The 22,963-nt window shown below is 42.5% G+C and overlaps 1 protein-coding gene across 3 annotated transcripts in view; it reads left to right on the forward strand.

Annotated features, from left to right (window-relative positions):
• LOC147903914 (sorting nexin 2B-like) overlaps positions 1-22,963 on the forward strand; it is a 103,357-nt gene that overhangs the window by 28,621 nt on the left and 51,773 nt on the right. For all 3 annotated transcript variants that reach the window (XR_015543973.1, XM_087402039.1, XM_087402032.1), the window contains exon 4: positions 13,464-13,550. Coding sequence is in view for 2 of the 3 variants with exons in the window: in XM_087402039.1 (XP_087258165.1) it covers positions 13,464-13,550 (87 nt within the window). In the remaining variant the exon portion in view is untranslated. The remainder of the gene's footprint in view (positions 1-13,463; positions 13,551-22,963) is intronic.

Below are 22,963 nucleotides of genomic sequence, written 5' to 3' on the forward strand. Positions count from 1 at the left end.
CTCAATTTTGTTCCCGTGTACTTCTTGTACATGGTTCATTTCGTATGTGCGTCGACTATCATGCGTTGAACAAAATGACCATCAAGAATAGATTCTCAATTCCGTGCATCAATGATGTGCTGGACTGACTTAATGGAGTGCCAACTTTCAGCAGATAGACTTAAAGAGTTGTTATCACCAAGTTAGGATACAGCCACATGATGTGCACAAGACAACGTTTCACACTACTTTTGGGCTGAGTACCTGGTGATGCCTTTGGGGTTGACAAATGTCCCTACCTTTCAACAGAATGGTGAATTGATCTTCGAACCTTATAGACATTTCACAGGAACCTTCTTCGATGACATTATTGTCTTCTCTAAGTCTGAAGAGAAGCATAAGGAACATCTTGCTATTGTTTTCCAAGAGCTGTGAAATCATCAGCTCTATGCAAACAGCAAGAAGAGTGAATTCTTTCTAGAAGAGATCCACTATTTGGGGCATTTAATATCCAAATATAGGATACGGATGGATCGGCAAAGATCCAAGCCATTTACGAATGGCCAAAGCTGAAGACTGTGCATGAAGTCTGTAGTTTCCTAAGCCTGTGTTCTTACTACAGAAGATTTACCAGGCATTTTGCGGATATAGCCGCTCCACTTCACAACCTAACCAAGTAAATTGCAGCTTTTAGATGGTGTACTCCATAGAAGAAAGCATTGACTACACTCAAAGAGAAGCTGACCATAGAGCCAATTTTGACAGTTCCTGATTTGTATCAGCCATTTGATGTGGATTGTGATGCGTGTGGGGAGTGTGTTGGGGCTGCATTGCACCAAAATGGTCATGTAATGGCCTTCGAGAGCAGGAGACTTCGGGATGCTAAAAGATATTTTGGAATCTATGAGAAAGAGTTGTTGGCTGTGATTCATGCCCTCCATACATGGAAGCATTATCTTTTGGGTGCAAACTTTATAGTATAGACAGATCACCAAAGTCTTGATTAGACTAGCTCTCCGAGAAGCACATGAAATGGGCAAACATGCTGTCAATGTACAAGTGTCAGTTGTCCATACTGTAGGAGCTTAGAACAGAGTGGCAGATGCTTTGTCTCGAAGATCCCAGGTGAACAATGTAACTATTGGCTATCATAGGGATCTGGAAGACAGGAGAGAGCAATATGCCAATGATGCAGGTTTTGGTGAGATTTTGTAGCAAGTGCAATAGGGGCAGTCCATCTGTCACTATTCCCTGAAAGATGGGTATCTAATGAAAGATGACTGCCTATGCATCAACCAAGAGATGAGGCAAAAGATTTTGGAGAAATGCCATGCACCTCCATATGCTCGGCATAGAGGAATTACAGGTACAACTCAAGCATTAGAGAGGTATTTCTTTTGGCTATCGATGCGGAAAGATATACATCAGTTTGTTGCAGAATGCCTTACATGTCAAAAGGTCAAATATGATAGACCGAAGGTACCTGGCCTACTTATGCCTCTTCACATGCCTCATGCACCATGGGAAAGTATTGCAATGGACTTCCTTTTTGCTCTGCGAAGATCAAAGTCAGGGAATGATGGGATCTGGACTATCATTGATAGATTCTTTAAGCAAGCTCATTTTATTCTGGTACGCAAAACTATAAAGGAAGATCATATGGCCTTCGGCAAGAAGAACGGCTCTAGCACAAAGAACTTTGTACCATCTTCTTTGGTGACCATAGATGGTTCGATTGTCCATAAAGACCCAAGCAAAATTCAAATATGGAACCTAGCACTTCCCAAGCTGAAGATGCTACGCCAGCACAAGACAAGAAAGGCAAAGCTGCTCGAGAGGCGAATACCATTCACATGAGCCTTGCTAGCAATCCTGAACCTTTCTTAGCCACTTAAGTACTTTGCTTCCAAGGATTGATTCTTGGAACAGTGGTCACTACTCTCATCGACAATAGCTGTTCTCATAACTTCCTAGCTAGTTCTATGGTCGAACGACTTCGGTTGACCACTAGTGATGGGATATCTCAAGATGTATGCCCCAGGCACACCTTAGGTTCTATGTGTGTGTGCTAGAGGCATAGTTATGTGCCCATAAGCACTGTTAGGTGGTGGTAGATGCCACATAGGATGATTGAGAGATTCTAAGAGCTGATTTAGGAGATGATTGTGGAGCTTGGTGGCTCATGTAGAGGTGCCTACATATGGACCTCACCCTTCTTCATTCTAATGCAATTCTCTTATTTCGTGTTCAGCTTCATGCTTTCCTTTCACTTCTCCAACATGGTATCAGAGCACTATGATCGTCCTTGAGCCCATTTATGCCATGTCATCATCATCATCATCTTCTTCTTCTTCTTCTTCTTCACCTTCCTCTCCATTTTGCCCCTTTTTGCCCAACCACTTGGAGGGCTGAGTTCTCTACCTACAAGCAACCATTCCCAGAGTCCTTCTGGCTGGAGAGACCCTTCGTATGGGCGACCTTCCATGTCAGAGCAATTAGGCAATGGTGCCCACAGACCCGCGCAACAGCCGCCTTCTTCCTGACACTATTTCGTGCAATACGACTTGCTGGAGCAGCCATTTCAAAATTCCTTTGAGCCACGCTTGCACAATAGCATGAGCTAGCCCCTGTCCATATTTGAAGTGAAATGGTCCACCAGGGAGGGAGAAACAGACGAAAAACCAGTTGACATTCAAGCTCCTGGCTATGGCGATGTGACGTGGCATTTCGCCTTTCTTCTTCAGTGGCTCTTCTCTGGTATACCAGCTTTATTTCTACCTAGAAAGCCCTCTTTTCTTTGCTTTGAAGAGTGAGATACAATGCCTCTAAGATCAGGCCTCTGTTTTGGACAGTTTTGACAATGTTGTGAGTTTGGTGCTACATAAGATGCTACTTTGGCATTTCTAATGTTTTAAAGCGTTGAATAGCATCAGTACAATTGTGGCTACAACTTTCCATTAGGTTGCTATACTTGGATTTGCTTGGAATACTTTCATTTAGCCATCTCTATGAAGCATGCAAGTTGAAGTATCATTTTCATTATGATTTTTATGGAATTTGGTTACAAGTCTTTGCTATACTAAATGCTTGTACTTTAAAGCTTTTCAGCTTTTTCTAGCCTTGTAAGAGAGTAGACACTGCCCATTTTGGATTAGACCCTCTCATGGCTACCTTCTTGAATATTTGTAAGTTCAATGGTAAAGGCTTTCACACATGGCAGATGAAAGTTAAGTTTGCATTGATGAGGAGGAACCTCTGGGGGCTTGTCAAACCTGCTTCAACTTCTTCTTCAATAGCCTCTAATGCTAGAGAATCCTCAGCTCCGACACGCCCGGCATGAGATCCTGCTAGAGAGGAGAAAGCCTATGGCATTATTGCTCTTGGCTTAGGAGATGACTATATTCATCACATTTCTGATTGGGAGTCTCCTTCTGAAGCTTGGCAGAAGCTTGATATTATTTTTGGTGCTAGCTCTCACATCTCAAAATTGTCACTTAAGATTGCTTTCTTTGAATTGAAGATGGCTAGTGGCACTCCCTTGGCTGCCCATGTCAATCACATGCGGAGTCTCATGACTCAACTTGCTTCTATCAACTCTCCACTCACTACAGATAATGCAATGGCAGTATTGCTCAAAAGTATGCCTGAAGATTATGATCATGTTATTATCACATTGAAAAATCTTCCTAATCCTACTCTTGAAGGTCTTCTTACTGCTCTTCAAGAAGAAGAAAGGCACAAGGAACTCCGGAGAGGCAATGACACAGCCTATAAATGGGCAAGTTTCAACCTTGCAAACATTGTGGGAAGACTAATCACCTCTCAAAAGATTGCTTCAAGATCAATCCTTGCAAATATTGTGGCAAAAACAATCACCATGAAAAGTTTTGTAAGGCCAAAAAGGAAGCAACTATAAAACCAGAAACTGCCAATTTACTTTCAGTTGATGTGCCTCCACAAGATGAGGCCTCCTATGATGATTATGCTTTTTGAACCATCTCCATATATGCTCCAGATCTCTCTTTTATGTTGAGTCAAGGTACTCTGCATGGATAGTCCTCCAAAATGAATGGAATAAACTATTGTGTTCTTTGTAAACACCTCTGGTCACCATATGATGTAGGCCATGTGTATGTGTTTTCCTTCATGGTACCTCCTGCAGACATTGTGTGCATGTACATGCAGGGGAGATAACGATGGAAAGGTCTTATGTATTCCTTTGTTTACTTCACACCCTTGGGAATCCTTGCTAGCATGAGATCCTAGCCATAGATTTATCCTTGATCACCATGAGATGGCATGAGAAACTCTGAGACTAGATGTATCCTTGACATAGCCTGTGGCATTCCCTTGAGGGGGGGTTTGATGGGATATCTCAAGGTGTATGCCCCAGGCACACCTTAGGCTCTATGTGTGTATGCTAGAGGCATAGTTAGGTGCCCATAAGCACATGCAGGGGAGATAACCATTGGAAGGTCTTATGTATCCCTTTGTTTACTTCACACCCTTGGGAACCCTTGCTAGCATGAGATCCTAGCCATAGATTTATCCTTGATCACCATGAGATGGCATGAGAAACTATGAGACTAGATGTATCCTTGACATAGCCTGTGGCATTCCCTTGAGGGGGGGTTTGATGGGATATCTCAAGGTGTATGCCCCAGGCACACCTTAGGCTCTATGTGTGTGTGCTAGAGGCATAGTTAGGTGCCCATAAGCACTGCTAGGTGGTAGTAGATGCCACATAGGATGATTGAGAGATTCTAGGAGCTGATTGAGGAGATGATATTGGAGCTTGGTGGCTCATGTAGAGGTGCCTACATATGGACCTCACCCTTCTTCATTCTAATGCAATTCTCTCATTTCGTGTTCAGCTTCATGCTTTCCTTTCACTTCTCCAACAACTAGTTCTAGTTTCTAGGACTATCAGATCGAACTTGCTAATAGAACCACTTTCTTGTGGAACACCAAGGTCAGAAACCTGTCCTTTCACATCCAACAACATACGGACAGGTTTGAATTTTGACATCATGCCGCTCACCTGGTACGATGTCATCCTCAGACAACAGTGGCTCTACGACTACAATCCATCAATCAGTTTTCGCAGCCATACTATTCCGTTTATCCACCTGGGAAAACTTATCCAGTGAATTGGTTCAGGGACATCCAATTGAACTTATTCTAGGAAGTAATCCACCATCGAAACCTCCTTATCGGGTTTCTTACAGACAAAATGAAGAAATCTAAAGACAGGTGACCGAACTACTTGACAAAGTTCACATCCGGCCTAGTGGTAGTCCTTTTGGATCTCCTATATTACTAGTGGAAAATAAAAATAAGTCCAGCGACTTTGCATCGACTACCGAGCCCTCAACAAGCTCACCATAAAAAAAAAGTACTCATTGCCTCGCATTGATGACCTCTTTGATTAACTTCTGCATGCAACACTCTTTCAAAGATTGATCTTCGCTCGGGTTATCATCAAATCCGTATACGAGAAGGCGATTAGTACAAGACAGCCTTTCGAACAAAGTATGGACACTATGAAATTTGAATGTTTGGTCATGCCTTTTGGATTAAACAATGCCCCGGCCACATTCATGACATTTAGCATATCCTTAAATGAGCACAAACAACATCTTCACCAAGTTTTTGAAGTTTTCCGTGCGAATTCTCTCTACATCAACGTTGAGAAAAGTGAGTTCTTCAATTCAAACTTGAATATTTGGGTCATGTCATTTCAGCCCAAGGCATCTTTGTGGATCCCAAGAAGATCGAAGTAATCTGAAACTGGTCTACTCTAAAGAACGTTCATGATGTCCGCTCTTTTCTTGGTTTGGCAAACTTCTACCATACAAAGGCGTATCAGCTTTTTGGGATTGCAGCTCCGATGTTCGAATTATTGACAAGCAGGGCTGTCTTCTAGTGGCTTCCCGAAACAGAGTATAGTTTGCCACAGCTCAAGCAAGCACTCACTACCACACCTGTTATGGCTATTATTGACCCAAACCTTTTGTTTGAGGTCATGACTAACGCTTCCGACATTGCTATAGGAGTAGTTTGATGCAAGAAGGCAGAGTCATTGCTTTTGACAGCCATAAACATTCCGATGTCCAAACCAGATATCCAATTTATGATAAGGAGGTTATTGCTCATGGAAGCATTATCTCATGGGAGCTGACTCGATCGTAAAGATAGATCATCACTCTATTCACTCAGCCAGTAATGAACGCTCGTCAAGCACGTTGTGTTGAGTTTCTAGCCAATTTTCACATGATCATTTGAGTACATTCTGGGACTATGTAGTGTGGTTGTAGATGCTCTCAACAGGCTACGTCTAGCCTTAGCTATGGTAATCTCTACACTATCTGTGGATATTCCGAATTCTTTGAAAGGGAAGTATCTCCAAGATAAAGACTTCGGCACACTTGTACAAGTTCTTTCGAAAGATCAACCTGCTACTTCGAAACAAAAGATTTTCTCATCCTATTCTTATGCGAATGACCTTCTTTATTATCAAGATCGCGTTTGTGTACCACACGACAAGGATGTTCAATGCCATTCTCTTGGAATAGCAACAATACTCTCTGCTCATGATCCGTGTACAAGTCGTAGGCAGTTTGTATGTGATCCAAACATAGCCTGTACAGGATCTTGTTCATAGATGTGGACTAACCATATGCAATCCATACGTTGACCAACACAACTCTCTGTTAGTTCATCAGCTCGACTCTTCTCTTCATGCACCTCTTCTCGGCTCAGCTACACGATTGCTATCTCTCTCACTATCCCACATCCTCGTTTACATTGAAACAATGCATTTTTGGCAAAATTGCTCCCATGGAGTAGTCTTGCATAGCGCGTTTCCACAATCAACGAAGAGCTTGATTACAATGTCTCCCTTCATGGAGTTGTCATTAAGAGTGTCTACAAAATATATGAGAAAGTTGGCAATTTCCCTAAATAGCCAACCAACGGCAAAGCAATCTGACTCTGGTGCCCATGCGCCCTTGGGATTTGCCCGTGTAGTTATAATGGCATATAATTCCGATGCTAACAATGGAAATGCCCTAGGAGGAGCATAAGTCGGGTCTTGCAGATATCGACTTTCAATCCAGTGGAGGCTTCTTCCCCAATCAATAATACATCAATAATACCAACTCGGACAGACATATCATCCCTCGTGAAGTCCAACATATAGTTGGTTGCTTGCAAATCGGTGTGCGCGTATCTTTGTTTGTGAATTGCTTTCAAACCACTGGCAATAGCAGCAGCAATGGACAATCCGCGATGATAGAATAACCTTGCTCGCAACCTAGTGAGTGGAAAGCTCCAGTCAAAGCGAGGTTCTTCTTTGGGATGTGTGGTCTTAACCCATCTCACATATGTCCTGCAACGCTGTCACTACTACACATGGGACTTGTACAATGATTAGGCGCCGATGTTTAGCATACGTGGTGCGCTAATTGTTGGTAGGTATGGTGGTATTAAAAGGGTCGGTATATATTGACCTTTGATAGACTTGTTAATGGTTGGTATATACCGACTCATAAGGTCACTATATACCGACCTTTACAAGTCTGTCAATAATCGGTATATACCGACCTTTGACTTTGAGACGCTTTCCTATACTGACCTTTTACAAAGAGTGTTTTTTCCCATAGCGACCTTTAACAAAGAGTGTTTTCCAATGACCTTAAAAAAAAAAAAATTGTACATGTTTGATCCTTTGAAAGAATAAAAATACAAGAGCATGTACATGAAGTTTGAAGCTCATATATTTATGTCCAAGTTTGAGATGAAAAGAATCAATCAAGAGCATTTACATTAATGGCTTTATCCTGAGCCAAGTCCCGCGTACCAAACAAGTCTATCTCCAATTCTATACCGACTTGATGTCCTATATCATCATCGTACTGTGGCATCATACGTTCACCTAAGACTTGATCTTGTAATTTCCCTTCTTCAATAAAGTGGGGTGATTCTTGATTGTCATCTTCTTCCTCAATATCGTGATCTCCATCTTCCTCCCATACACTGTCATTATGTGCATCTTCCTCTTAGCTCATATTGTGATCTTCATCTTTTTCCCTAGATCCATCAAGATCAATTGGATCCGGCATTGGTAGTGCCATCTCCATATCCACATCTCTATCTTCAAAAATCTGTTTACTTCGTGGTGCAACTCGGATCACGTATTACCATGTTGGATTAGAACGATCCAGATGAAAAACCACCTATATTGAAGATGGGTGTCAAATGCCATCAATTATATGAATTTATGCTTAAGTAGATACAAACATGTACCAATTGATCTTAAAAACAAAAGTATTCGATTAATTAAATCATTAGTACGCACGTACTCACAATGCTCGGGAAGAACAAAAGTATCACTTTCATCGGTCCAGAGTAAATTGGTGGAGTCTTTCGCAAAGAAACCACTACTATCTCTTCTCACTGTAGCATGGGGACCATTGTAAATAGTTCTTAACAATTTTACATCAAGAATGAAAATACTCAATCGTATGAAATCAATTTTATACTAAATACTACTGTATCTCCTCACTGTAGCATGGGGACCATTGTAAATAGTTCTTAACCATTTTACATCAAGAATAAAAATAATAAATCGTTTGAAATTAATTTTATAGATTTTGTGTATAATCCCACAATAATCTAACTGTGAGGAGAGAAGATTGGTATCCGAAGCACTTGCTCGGCTATCTTGTGTGAAGTTAGCCACCATGACTCCACAATTATATGTGACTCTCTTTGAATCGATGCGTTCCACGCAAAAATATCATCCATATGACCATAATGCACTGTACTTTTTTTTACTGCAAAAGAGCATCATTAAAACAATGAGGATGCATCTATTTTATAGCGTATATTGTTGCAAATAACTTAATTATATGAAGAGGTAAGAAACTTACATGCATCATACATACAGATGATAACTCTTGCTCGCGCTCGTTTATTGTCTCTTCATCGTGTTTGGATTTATGTAGAGCCAGTTGTAGCCAATCAAGTTTTGGCCTTGTCTGTGGTCCCATGAGGACTCCTGCATTGGGTGGTTATCTCTATTATGTCACATTTATTGATGACTACTCAAACTACAATTGGGTCTATGGTTTAAAGAAAAAATTAGATGTGTTTAAGCATTTTTGACACTTTGTGGCAAAGGTTGAGAATGAAATAGGATTCATGGTTCAGATCCTAGCACAGATAGAGGGGGGGAGTATATGTCCCATGAATTTGAGGCTTATTTGAAAGAGAAAGGCATCACACATCAGCTTACAGTGAGGCTTACCCCTCAGCAGAATGGCAAAGCCGAGCAGAAGAATATAACTCTTATGGAGATGGATAGATGCATGCTCACAAGCAAAAAGTTGCCTCACAGGTTTTGGCTTGAAGGTCTCATGTGTAGCCAACTACATTTGCTCCTACTTCTGGGATGACCACTATTAGATCAGTTATTGCTATGGCTTTTGATTGGAATGTTCATCAGCTGGATATAAAAACAATTTTTCTTAATGGAGACTTGTTGGAAGAGGTTTATGTCAAACAACCTCCTGGCTTTGAAATTTCGGGTAATGCACATAAAGTGTGCAAGCTGAATAAAGCTTTGTATGGGCTAAAACAAGCTCCATGTGCATGGTACTCCAAGATTGATGCCTTTCTGACCAGGAAGGGGCTTCATAATAGTCCAATGGAAAGTACCCTCTACATCAAGAAGGATGGGGGGGATATTTTGGTCATCATTCTTTATGTAGATGACATGCTGCTCACAAGGTCACATGAAGAAAAAATTACAGATTTCAAAGCTGAATTGGAAGCTACATTTGATATGTTAGATTTGGGCATGTTACATTTTTATTTGGGGATCCAGTTTATGCAAGAGAGACGTGGCATTATTATGTCTCAATCCAAGTATGTGCAAAAGCTCTTGGATTGGTTCAACATGCAAGATTGCAAGCCTACAGCCACTCCCATGGACCCAGGGCTGAAGCTTACTATGTATGATGCAGGTGAATTAGTAGATGTCACACTCTACAGCCAGGCTGTTGGATGCCTCATTTATTTGTACAAGACACAGCCCAATATTCAGTTTGCAGTTGCAGTATCACAAGTGAGCAGGTATATGCACAGCCCAAAGATAGCACATCGGCAAGCTGTAAAACCCATCTTGCGTTACTTGCAAGGCACAAAGTCTTATGGCTTGATGTTTCCCAGGGGGAGTGACTTGCAGATGCATGCTTACAGTGACTCAGATTGGGTTGGAGATTATGACACTAGGCAGTCCACAAGTGGTAATTGTTTCTTTTTGGGACATGCTTGCATTTCTTGGCTAAGTAAGAAACAATCTACTGTGGCTACTTCCTCATGTGAAGCTGAGTACAAGGCAACTTTCACAACAATAGTTGAATGTATGTGGCTACACCGCTTATTTGCTGATCTTCACCTATTATTGGAGGGTTCTTTTCCCATTCTCACTAATAGTCAGAGTGCTATAGCAATTGCAAAGAATCTTGTGTTTCATGCTTGCACGAAGCACATTGAGGTTCATTATCATCATGTCAGAGAGAAGTTGCAGTTTGAGGTATTTCGCAATGCCTTGAACTTCTCTCCTTTTGGTGATTGATCTTTTCCTTGCACATCATTACATTGGCACTGAATGGGGGTGTTAGAATTATTGCCATAATTCAAGGCAATGAATGTATGGTCAGTAAGTGAGTTAGGGGCACTTTTGCCTCATTAGAGGTTTTTCTTCCTAACCACAGTTAGGATCCCTAAGTACGGTTAGTTGATAGGATAAGATTTTGTTACTTAGACAAAACCTTCTCCTTTGTATGTTCATTCTATCTCTTCAATTCAGTATGTTTTGTGTGGCTTGCTCTCCATCTCTCTTGTTCCTTCAAGTGACCCTATGGAGATTGGGAATTAGTGCACTCTCATGATTGGTCATACTTTGGCCAAGATCTATAGATCATTTCTAGAGAGGGAGCTTAGTAGTCACACAGAGGCTTGGAGGCAGCGGACACTAGGACAAATAGGATTTCGGAGGTAGCATTCTACCTTAGATCACATATTCACTCTAAGGCTATCATTGAGGAGGCGAGATCCAGGCACTAGAAAGTCTACACATGCTTTGTAGACTTTTGGAAGGCCTTTAACACGGTCCCGCATCCTCACATAATCAGGAGACTACAGGAGATGCAAATCTCAGAGACGCTGATTTGGGGTGTGGTAAGCTTATATAAGTCGGTTAGAAGCAGAGTACGTGCTCTGGGTGGTCTATTGGACCCGGTCAAGAGCACAATTGGAGTGAAGCAGGGCTGTCCAATCTCACCTACCCTCTTCGGACTCTACATCGATGAGGACACATCTTTCATAGATTAGGAGGCGAGGATTCACTATTGGGTGACCTCATGATATAGATATTGCTATACGCTGATGACATAGTCCTCAGCGGAAGGGCTGTAGAGACATCTGGAGGCTCTAGAGGTGTTTTGCAGAGAGAGAGACTTGACAGTCAACCTTAGAAAGACCAAGGGTATGGTCTTTAACACCTCACACATGCACAGACTCATCGACTCAGCTTCACCTGTCGTGATAAGCTAGTGGAGATAGTGCAGTCCTACACATCTGGGAGCAGTCTTCACAAGCCCCTTTTCACAATGACCCATGCAGCCTAGACACTACTCCACGAGGACGGGGTTCTTTGGCTCGACTAGAGAGACAGTGCTTCCAAGCACACTTTTAGGACCCACCAACGAAGAGTTGGCTCTTTGACACACTAGTGCGACTGATGGCCATGTATGCAGCACCCTTCTGGGGATGTGATTTACCGAAGACCAAGTGGAGGAAATTTGAGTAGAGGTGACTATGGGGTCTAGGATGATTCGGAGCAAGCCCTCAATTCCACATGAGATAGTACAGGCAGAGCTCGCCATGACTCTTTCACAGATTGATGTTATCTTTTAGGCATTTTCTTTTATTCACAGAGTTTGGGACTTTCCTCGATGGAGATTATTGAGACTGACCTTGGAGTCATCCAGATGTCTAGCAGAGAGAGGAGCAGACACATGGTATCCACGGATATTTACATGGTTTACCAGGCACTGTATCTAGATGGACATGCTCCCTCCTTTTCAGTACAGCAATGACGCACCTCCTTAGTCGATCCCGCGAGATGAGATCAATTGTATCATAGGGTTAGATCTCCTTTAGCTCCATACGTCTCGGACTTGAGGGGGACTAGGAGCTCCCCACCAAGTTCAAGTTCTACTGCGACTAGTTCCCGAGAGTAACAGAGGAGGGATTCATCATCAGACTCGAGTATCTTGAGGAGAGAGGAGTCTCGCATGCACTGAGGATTGCCATTGGACAGATGCACGAGGATTGTCTTTGGACAGATGCACGTTTAATCCCATGAGGATCGAGATGGGGAGAGCGGTAGGCATGCACAGGGAGCAGCGGATATGTATGCTTTGCACACTAGGAGTGACTGAGACAAAGGATCATTTCCTACGTGCCTGCCCAAGCCTATTATGAGATCAGGGGATGATACCATTGCCTCTACCAGGAGGGGAGCGGCTTCGGTTCACTCTCACGACTGATCCACTCGTAGGACTAGGTCTGTATTGGCCTATATTTACTTGAGATGCGCCGACACAAGGAGATCCTACTACGACAAATTAGAGAGTAGTAGGAGGTGATCAAACCATAGGACAGAGAGGCTGATAGAGCACAATGACATGTCACATACTTCTATGCATTCGAGTCAGCTCTAGGACACAACGGGATGGAGGTGGAGGAGATAGCTGGCATGCAGGCAGCTTGGATTATTGAGAGAGGGATGCAGAGGCCACCTATAGCACAGAGAGTGACAAGAGCACACTCTATTAAGGTCCGTCCTATCACAACTTTTCCTCATGGGAGACCGCCCGAGACGAGGGGTCACTCTGAACATAGCCCAGCGGGTTCAGAGATTGAGGAGACCACGTCCCCTTCTGCCACCACAGCATGAGACAGCCCGACGCACGCAGATCCAAGACATTTTTGCTACTCTCAGATGAGCCACCACGGTGCCGGGCTTTGGCTTCTGAGCTTGAGTCTCGGCTCTCAGCATAGTTCAGCTCTTAGATAGTTGCTAGTCTCTGGGCTATATCTGAATTTTCCTGAGCTATTGAGCTTTGTAGAGTTATCAGTTTTTCAGTTTATCAGTTTAGCAGTCATAGCACTCAGCAAGGGCCTTAGCTCACCCTTTGGTCTAGCCCACTGAGGCTTGTATGAGATCATCCTTTTTGGTGTACTTTGTATCTGTCCCATAGGCCCGCGAGGCCTTCTGTGGAGGTTAATACATCTTACTTTCTTTCCTCTCTCTCTCTCTCTCTCCCCCCCCCCCCCCCCCCCCCCCCCTCGCTATGTGCTAATTCTCATATGATGAAAATAGCTTATCTCACTTATGGTCGATAATGCAGGAAAACAACCGAAGTGAGCTTGAGCGTTTGGATACTGACAGGCAAAGGGACTTTATGGAGATGCTCAAAGGATTTGTACACAATCAGGTATGTGGTTAAGTTTGTGCATCTTTTGCATGGATGGTATTTGATGTATATTTGACCTAAGGGCTCTCAAATTTCCTGTGCTATGTTCAAATGTGTTTATCATGTGCGCACATGTGAAGGATGCTGTTTTAAAGCGTTTGGGGATGTTTAAACACGAGTTGTAAGGCCTTGCTTGGGCAGTCATGAGCTTGATATCCATCCTTGTTTTGAAACTCTATTACTTGGCAATTGTCTGGACTTTGGAGATTTAGTTTTGCTTAAAAGCTATCTCCGCTGGAGCTGAAATAGAAGATTCAACAAAAGTTAGAGTGAAAAAATGTTCGATTCTTCGGGCATTTTACTTAGTAGCCATACATTTCATGTCTAGCACCTAGCCAATTTTCCGCATGCAATTTTATTGTTTAAATTGTTTAGAGGTCTAAGGACACATTTAACTTTCAATATTTGGAGTCCATCAATGAATTGACCAAATATTTTAGATGATAATTGAAACTCAACCAGATGGAGATAATTTAGAGGTCTAAATCTGTAGACTAGGGCAAGCAATGGAGACAAAACATGCTGTTGTAATGAATTGCTGAAATAGAGAAATGAGTACAATGTACACCTAATATGAGAGAACCCTAGGACAGGGTGTCCTAGTAGTACTAACTATACTAGCTATACCAGATGTCCTAATTGCCTATAACTAGGCCTACACGGCACATACAAGGAATGAGTAGCACCTATGGATAGCTCGTAGAAGGGCTCACAAATCTCAGAATACTTGAAGGACTAATGTCATGGTTGCACATGTTTATCCTATAGGATTATAGCAACCTATGATTGTACAGAGCATAACATATCAAGTCACAAAAGATACTAGGCTCAAAGCTTGCCAGAAAGCTTCAAACTTAGGTCGAGGAAGAGCCTTCGTAAACCAAGTTGTCTTTAGTAGAAACCTAAGACAACTGAATATCACCTCTGCTGATAATCTCTCTCTGACATAGTGATAGTGAACCTCAATATGCTTTTTGCAGGCATGGAAAACTAGATTCCGTGCAACAGCCAAAGCACTTTGACTATCAGTGAATATGACGGTAGGAGCTGCCTAACATGCATGAAGATCTGCAAGTAACTTTCAGAGCCAAACACACTCCACTACAACTGTAAAAGCTGCTCTGTACTAAACCTCATAGTTAGAAGTAGCAATTGTAGTCTGCTTCTATTTGAACCAAGAGATGCATGAAGTTGAAATAGTTGACACTATGTGACACATGGTGTTGGAACAGTCAGCCCAATCACTATGAGTGAATCCATGCATGGCAAGTGAAGAATTGGCCTCATAGAGAAGGCCCAAATGGTGAGTGTCTTATGAGGTACTTGAAGACACGCTTCACGGCTTGCCAATGGTGTGTAGAGGGGCTGTGCATATATTTGCTGAACTGTGAGACAACATACTAAAGATTGGCTCTGGTATGGCATAAATATATCAAACAACCAACTGCCTGCTGATAGAGAGTGACATCACATGCGCCACTGCCATCCTTAGATGAGAAATGAAAACCAGGCTCTAATGGTGTGGATATTGGCTTGCAATCCTCAAACTGAAAACGATGAAAAAGCTGTACAATGTAATTGCCCATGAAGAAAAGCTGTCTTAATATCAAGCTGAGATACCTCCCAATGAAAATGAGTAGCAAAGGCAATAACAATCTTGATAGTAGTGATCTTGGAAGTGTAGGCCAAATTCTGGTGGTTCTAGTGATGCCCTATAGGCCATGGTATGTGCCTTGTAGGCATAAATATAGGCACTTGTAGTGTTAGTGCCTTTTAGGCCACCTAGGACACTTAGTCCTATGTGACACCTAGGACACTTAGTCCTAGGTCTAGGTACTTGTACCTTGTACTCCTTTTTTTATTATCCAAGTTTGACGTGACGGTTAAGACGTGTGCGACGCTTTGCTACCTGCACTCACTCTCTCTTTCAATCGATCCTACAGTGGTATCAGAGCCACGTTAATACTTGCTTCCTGCTCTTACACTTAGTCCTAGGTCTACGTAGTTGTACCTTGTACTCCTTTTTTTATTATCCAAGTTTGACGTGACGGCTAAGATGTGTGCGACGCTTTGCTATCTGCACTCACTCTCTCTTTCAGTCGATCCTACAGTGGTATCAGAGCCACGTTAATACTTGCTTTCTGCTCTTGGACTCGCACCAGCTCCCTTCAGCCTGCCTGCTCCTTCATCCCTACAGCCCGTACGACTGTACGGATGCTTGTATGCATAGCGTGCTCCGGGTCACTCGCTGTACTTGCACCGTCGTACTGCTCAGTACTGCAATTCATACTTGCATCGTCGTACTTTGTACCTGCATTTCGTATGCTGTACCTACTTCCGTACGTACTTGCATTGTACATTGTACATGCATCCATACTTTGTACTTGCCATGTACCTGCTTCCGTACAGCAGACATAACTGCTCTGTATTGCATACCGTACTACGTTTTGTACCTGCGTATAGCTGTACTTGCTCCATACAGCTTCCGTACGTTGTACTTCTACCGTACTTTGGATTTCGTATACTGTGCTCCGTATAGTTGTACTTGCATTCAGTATAGCTTCCATACGTTGTACGTACACCGTACATTGGACACTTGTATTGCCCGTACACAACAGCATTCCATACAGATCGTACTTTTCCCGGGAGTTTTGTACAGTTTTAAACGTGCAAAGCTATCATCAGGTTTCGTACTTGTTTAGGCATTGGCTGTGAACTTGCGTTGGGGTTTCTGCAAGACATTTGCAAAATTTTGGGGCTTTCAGTACCTTTCATCTCTTCTAGTTGCAACTTCTTGCAAGAACACTAGAGATTTGGGCTTGGGTCTGCAATTTCTTTTTGATTGCAGTACATTGTGTCAGTTTTGCAGGACATTGAGTTAGATTATCATACGTTGGGTCACATTTGCAAAAATTTCAGCAAATTTTGGGGCTTTTCTGCATTTGCTCTCTTTTTGGCCTATTTGCCCTCATTAAATTTTGGGCTTTTGCCAGATTTGCTGTTTTTGCAGTGAACATTGCCTGCCACAGTCACATTTGGGTCAGATCTGCACTTGCCCTTTGTTTTGGGTCGGAAATTTGCAGATATTTGCTGTCATTTTTGGACAGCCAGCTTTTTGCAGTGATAGCCTTGAGGCTTTCGGGTTTTCAGGTCTCTTTCAGGGTATCACATTTGCTATGGCTAGGAACAAGTTCTTCATGAAGATGATAAGTTGGATGGCAACAACTATCCGATGTGGTCTTATCTGATGAAACATATTCTTGTTGCAAAGCATTTGTGGAATATTGTTTCTGGGCTTGATTTGAGGCCAGCCAATGCTACAGTGGTTGCCTCTACTGGTGGTCCCTCTGCAGGGGGTACTCCTCCTGATGCCTCATCTTCTAGCACTCCTGCTACTACTCTTCCAACTCAGGAACAGACAAGATCGGATGCAAGAGATGCAAATGCACATTCATGTATTGCTTTATCATGCAAGAGAATCATTATTCCACACATCCGGTCTTGCAGGACAGCAAAGGATGCTTGGGATAAATTGGCTTCTCTCTATCAGATTCGCAACGAGGCACGTGTTGCATTTTTGAGAAGGCAATTACAGGAAGTCAGCATGAATGAAGGTGACTCTATGGATGCATACCTGACAAAGGTCAAGGACCTCATGGAACAACTTGCCAACACTAATGAGGTGGTGCCAAATTCACAGCTTGTCAGTACCACATTGAATGATCAGCTAGTTTCTTTGCTTCTGCAGGAAGAGCAAAGTAGAGCTAATAGACAAGCCATTATTCCCGATCATGCATTTGCTTCATAGTAGATAGGAAGAGGCAAGGCTTTCAAGCCTATGGGCAAGCCAAAATCTGCGCATAGCAGCTGCAATTCCTCCCATGCATCTAAAAATACAGCAGATAAGTCAAAGAAGAAAAGATGCAACTATTGTCGCAAGCCTGGACATGACATTTCAGAATGTAGGAAGCGCATTGTTTCGGAGAAAAAGAAAGCAGGATTGACAGTTAATGCCTCTCATGCTATTGAATCCCATGAGCCAGAAGATGCTTCACATGCACATGCTCTTCAGGATGATTGGGCATGGGCTGTCCATTGCTTAGTTGATCCCTCCAAAGCTGATGCATTCTTTACTGCTAATGATGCCCAGTCCTGGTACTTTGATAGTGGTGCTTCCAAGCATGTCACATCTTGCAGACAGTTGATTCATTCTTTAGTCGATGCACCTCGAGGGGGGACTGTCACATGTGCTAATAATGCTTCCTATGCTGTAAAAGGAATTGGAGATGTGCAGCTCGCATCCATTTTCAGAGTGATTTTTGATGGCTACAGATGCCTAGTTTATGATCTTCGTGATGACAATGCCATAGTTCTCACTGCACATCACTCAGCTGCACTTTCTATTGAAGCATTTGCTATTTCAGATTCACAGCTTGCTGAAACTCATCTTTGGCATGAGAGAATATGTCATCTCAATTATAGAGCTCTTGCAAAGCTACATTCATAGCAGATGGCAAATGATGTACCTCAAACTCACACCGTTTCCAAACATGTGTGTGAGGGTTGTCTTTTGGGTAAGATGCATCGGTTTCCTTTTCAAAAGAATTGTCCAAAACTCTCACAAAGGAAATTGCAGCTAGTACACAGTAATGTGTGTGGCCCCATGAGGACAAATGCCATTGGGGGATACAAATATTTTATGACTCTCATTGATGATTTCACAAGATGTTGCTAGGTATATCCTTTAAAAGCCAAATCTGAAGTTATCTTATGCTTTCAGAGGTGGCTGAATATGGTTGAGAATGAATCAGGATGCAAGCTTGTCACCCTCAACACAGATAGGGGGGGAGAGTATATGTCTAAGGAGTTTGATGCATTTCTGTCTTCACGGGGCATTATTCACTCATGCACTACTCCTTACACTCCTCAGCAGAATCCTGTTTCTGAAAGGAAAAACAGGTCCACAATGGAGATGGCCAGATGCATGCTTAAGGCCAAGTCTTTGCCCAATAAATTTTGGCTTGATGCAGTGATGTGTGCCAACTATGTGCTGAATAGATCACCTACACGGGCATTGAAGACTATTACACCTTATGAAGCATGGAAAGGTAGGAAGCCTTCACTTTCACACATGAGAGTTTTTGGGTCTCTTGCATATGTTCATGTACCATCTCAGCTGAGACATAAGCGTGATGATAAGGCAATCAAATGCATATTTATTGGTTACAGCCAGGAGAGCAGAGGGTCAACCAAATACTGGGAAGATTATTGTTAGTAGAGATGTAATCTTTGCTGAACATTCAGCTTCTCTTGTGGACTGCAAAGCTAAGCCAGATGTTGACATGTTTGATGCCTTTGAAACTTGGTTACCTCTGCCATCCTCAGAAGAGGACTTTGACCAGCAACATGAGCCTCCTGCAGACCCTCCATCAAGCAATAATCAGCCACAACCCCATGCTTATTTGCAGGTTTCTCTTCAGCACAAAATGATCCCACTATTCATGATGCAGTCATTGAAGAAAGAGCTGTCAATAGTCCCACAGAACCCACTCTTTATGTCCGTGGGAGTGGATCTGATTTTTTAGTGCTGATTTTATATGTGGCTGATATGCTCATCACGGGCCCAGATACTCAGCAAATTGCAGCTTTCAAGGCTGATTTGCAGCAGGTTTTTGGTATGTCAGACATGGGACAGCTCCACTATTATTTGGGGATTCAGTTTGCTCATGTTGAGGGGGGTATCATGATGTCTCTGTCCAAGTATATGTCCAAGTATATTGGACTGTAATACTGCCCGCAGAAAAACAACCAACAACACTCTCATTTTCTTTCCCTCTCTCCCTCTCTCAATAGAGACACTAGGGCCCGGGACAACAGTCGGGCTGGTCCCCCCTGAAGGATTTTATTACTTGAGAGAAGATGAAGTACATAGTTCAGCGTAGAGCTGTTCATACATACCAATCCAAAACGTGAATGAATGAATCATTACATGAGCTCTCCTTCTTGGCAACAAGCCACTTGTCAATTTCTACACTACTTTCCTAATTACATGCCACGAAGGGCAACACTGGAGTCTTCGAAGCACTTGGTCACGCGAACCGCCTCCCAGACTCTGATTAGGCTCCTCTAACGCTTAGGAAAATAACTCTTCCTAGTACCTGCAACAATTAATTAAAGCACACCACCATGGTAGCCATTAATTGTTAGCGCTTTGCATGCAAATAGCACACTGTGGACTAATTCTAGTCACGGTGGGCGCCCCCATTGAACACATGTGCACAGATAACAAATGTAATAAATATATATTTATATTTATTTTCTTGTTGACCGAAGTTAACGCTCTTGATCATAATTAAGGGGCTTTGACCAAGGGTCGAGGCGCCTTAATTATAGCCAAGTCTCTCCAACCGAAGTTGGCACATCTTGGTTAACCATGGTTAACCCTCTTGGCACATGCCAAGTCTTGTTGATCGAAGTCAACACTCTTTGACCGTAGTCAGCTCTGTAGTTCTTTGGTTAACCGTAGTTAACCCTCTTGGTAATAAACTAAGTCTCCCCGACTGAGGTCAGGTTTACTTGACCAGAGTCAAGTATCTTTGACCGTAGTCAATTCATTGATAATTAAAAGAACTCTTTGACCATAATTAACACATATAAAACTCTTTAATTATGATCAAATAAATGGTCAACTGTACTTTGACTTAGGATATTTACATTGTGGTGACATCCCCTTGTAAACATCCAAAAGCTGTGGATGATCAGATAACATGTCTTCGTGCATCCACTTGGCATCTAATGCCATATAATTCTTGAATTTTACAAGATACCTATAAAACTCCTTGCCCTGAGGGCCTTTGTGTACAGTATGGTACACAATTTGCTCTCTGGCTGAAGGACCTCCTCCAGCTCATCCACTTCTGGTGGATCCTTTGATACTAGCTCTATAGGCTCTGGCCCCTGGAATTTCTTTAGAAGACTCACATGGAATGCATTGTGAATCCTCCAATGCTGTGGCAATGATAACGTGTATGCAACCTCATTTATTCTTTCTGTAACCTTGAAAGGGCCATAGTATTTGGGAGATCACTTTGCATACACTTTCTGTTTGCCTTTAAACTTGCGGAGCTTAGCTTTTTCAAACTTCAAAAGTACCCAATCCCCTTCCTCGAGATCTAACTGTCTCCTATGCTTATCTGCAGCTCTTTTATGTTTCTCTTGAGACCTTTCGGTTGCTGTCCAGAGTTGGTTGTAAGCTGTCTGGAGGTCTCTCACAAACTGATCAACTGTAAATATTTCATCCTTGGTCCTCAGGATAGGTGGCAGAATCACCTTCCCATAAATGACCTCAAAGGGGGCTTTCCCTGTAGAGCTGTGTACTGTATTATTGTAAGCAAACTCTACCAATGGTAGGTACTTTTCCCAGTTTGAACCTTGGTCACCCACGTAGCATTTCAGCATATCCAATGTTGTGGAATTTGCTACTTTACTTTGACCATCTGTCTAGGGATGGAAAGAAGAAGAAAAATTCAAATTCGTCCCCATGTTATCAAATAAAGCTCTCCAGAATAGACTGATCATTCTGGGATCTCGATCACTGACAATGGACTTAGGCATACCATGGTGCTTGAAGCGGAAACACGTGGAGGGGAGTCGATCTAACAATAGGAATGGTGGGTGTGAATTCAGAGACGAGGGCACACCACAACCCTCAAGAATATATATTAGGATAGGATAGGCATTTGGGTGGAACCGGTTCAAAGTGAACCGTGTTCACACTGTGTATGAGGTGGCACAGGGCCTTAACCCCAACAACCTCCCACCTGAAGGCAATGTGCCTCAAAAAAAAAAAATACAGCAAGTACATATAAAATGTACAAGGCCTATCCAACACCCATCAGTGTCCTACAATGTGCAAACCGCTCTGTTGGCAAGGGCTTAGTGAAAAGATCAGCAGGGTTATCATCAATATGGATTTTGACAAGTTCTAACAACTTGTCATGCAATACCTCACGAATAAAGTGGTACTTAACATCAATGTGCTTGGTATTCTGATGAAAGACCGGATTCTTTGCCAACATAATAGCACTCTGGCTATCACAATGCAAAGAAGGAATATCCCCTGAAAAACCCAAGTCTCCCACCAGACGTGAAAGCCATATGGCCTCCTTGCAAGCCTCAGTGGCTGCAATATACTCTGCCTCCGTGGTAGACAATGCTGTGCATCTCTGCAACCTGGATATCCATGAAATAGCACCACCTGTGAAAGTAAACACGTAGCCCGTGGTGGACTTACGATTGTCTACATGCCCTGCATAATCTGAATCTGTGTATCCATGCACTTGTGCATCTTGCTTGCCAAAACATATGCACACATCTTGAGACCCCTTAAGGTATCTCAATATACCCTTAATTGCCTCCCAATGTCTCTTACCGGGGTTAGCCATATATCTACTGACTACTCCCACTGCAAAAGCAATATCTGGTCTAGTGGCAACCATGGCATACATTAGACTGCCACATGCAGAAGCATAAGGAATTTTGGCCATATTAGTCCTTTCATCATTTGACTGAGGGTTGTCCTTTTGGCTGAGTTTCAAATATGGAGGCAATGGTGTGCTCAAAGCCTTTGCCTTATCCATATTGAACCTCTCCAGAACTTTGCCAATGTACTCTTTTTGAGAAAGATAGAGTAAACCCTTTGACCTGTTTCTCACAATTCGCATACCAAGAATGTGATTTGCATCACCAAGATCCTTCATGTCGAAGGTTTTGTGCAGTTTTGCCTTCAAGGCATTCATATCAATAGATGAATTCCCAGCAATAAGCATATCATCCACATAAAGAATGAGTATAAGAAGACTACCATTTCTTGTCTTCTTAGTGTAGAGGCAATGATCATGATCAGACCGTCTGAATCCTTGTGCTTTCATGAAAGCATCAAACTTGTGATACCACTCTCTGGGTGCCTGCTTGAGGCCATAGAGACTCTTCTGCAATTTGCATACAAGCCCTTCTTTTCCCTTGACTTGATATCCCTCTGGTTGCTGCATATAAATATTCTCGTGAAGGTCTCCATGAAGGAAGGCCGTCTTCACATCGTTTTATCTTATGCGGGTGCAAAAGCCCCAACAGCTAATCTTATTCTCATTTATCTTTAGAACAACAAAAAATTCCAAATTTGTATGATTGGACTTATTCTAGTCTTACAAAGGTATATTTTTCTATCACCTTAGCGGACATGCAAATTCTTTGAATTTTCGTCCAAGTGGTGATCAGCTGTTCAACTACATCGTTTTATCTTATGCGGGTGCAAAAGCCCCAACAGCTAATCTTATTCTCATTTATCTTTAGAACAACAAAAAATTCTAAATTTG

Source organism: Dipteris shenzhenensis, chromosome 3 (genome assembly GCF_047967505.1).
Source record: "Dipteris shenzhenensis isolate YYH24624 ecotype China chromosome 3, Dip_SZ_1.0, whole genome shotgun sequence".
NCBI lineage: Eukaryota > Viridiplantae > Streptophyta > Polypodiopsida > Gleicheniales > Dipteridaceae > Dipteris > Dipteris shenzhenensis.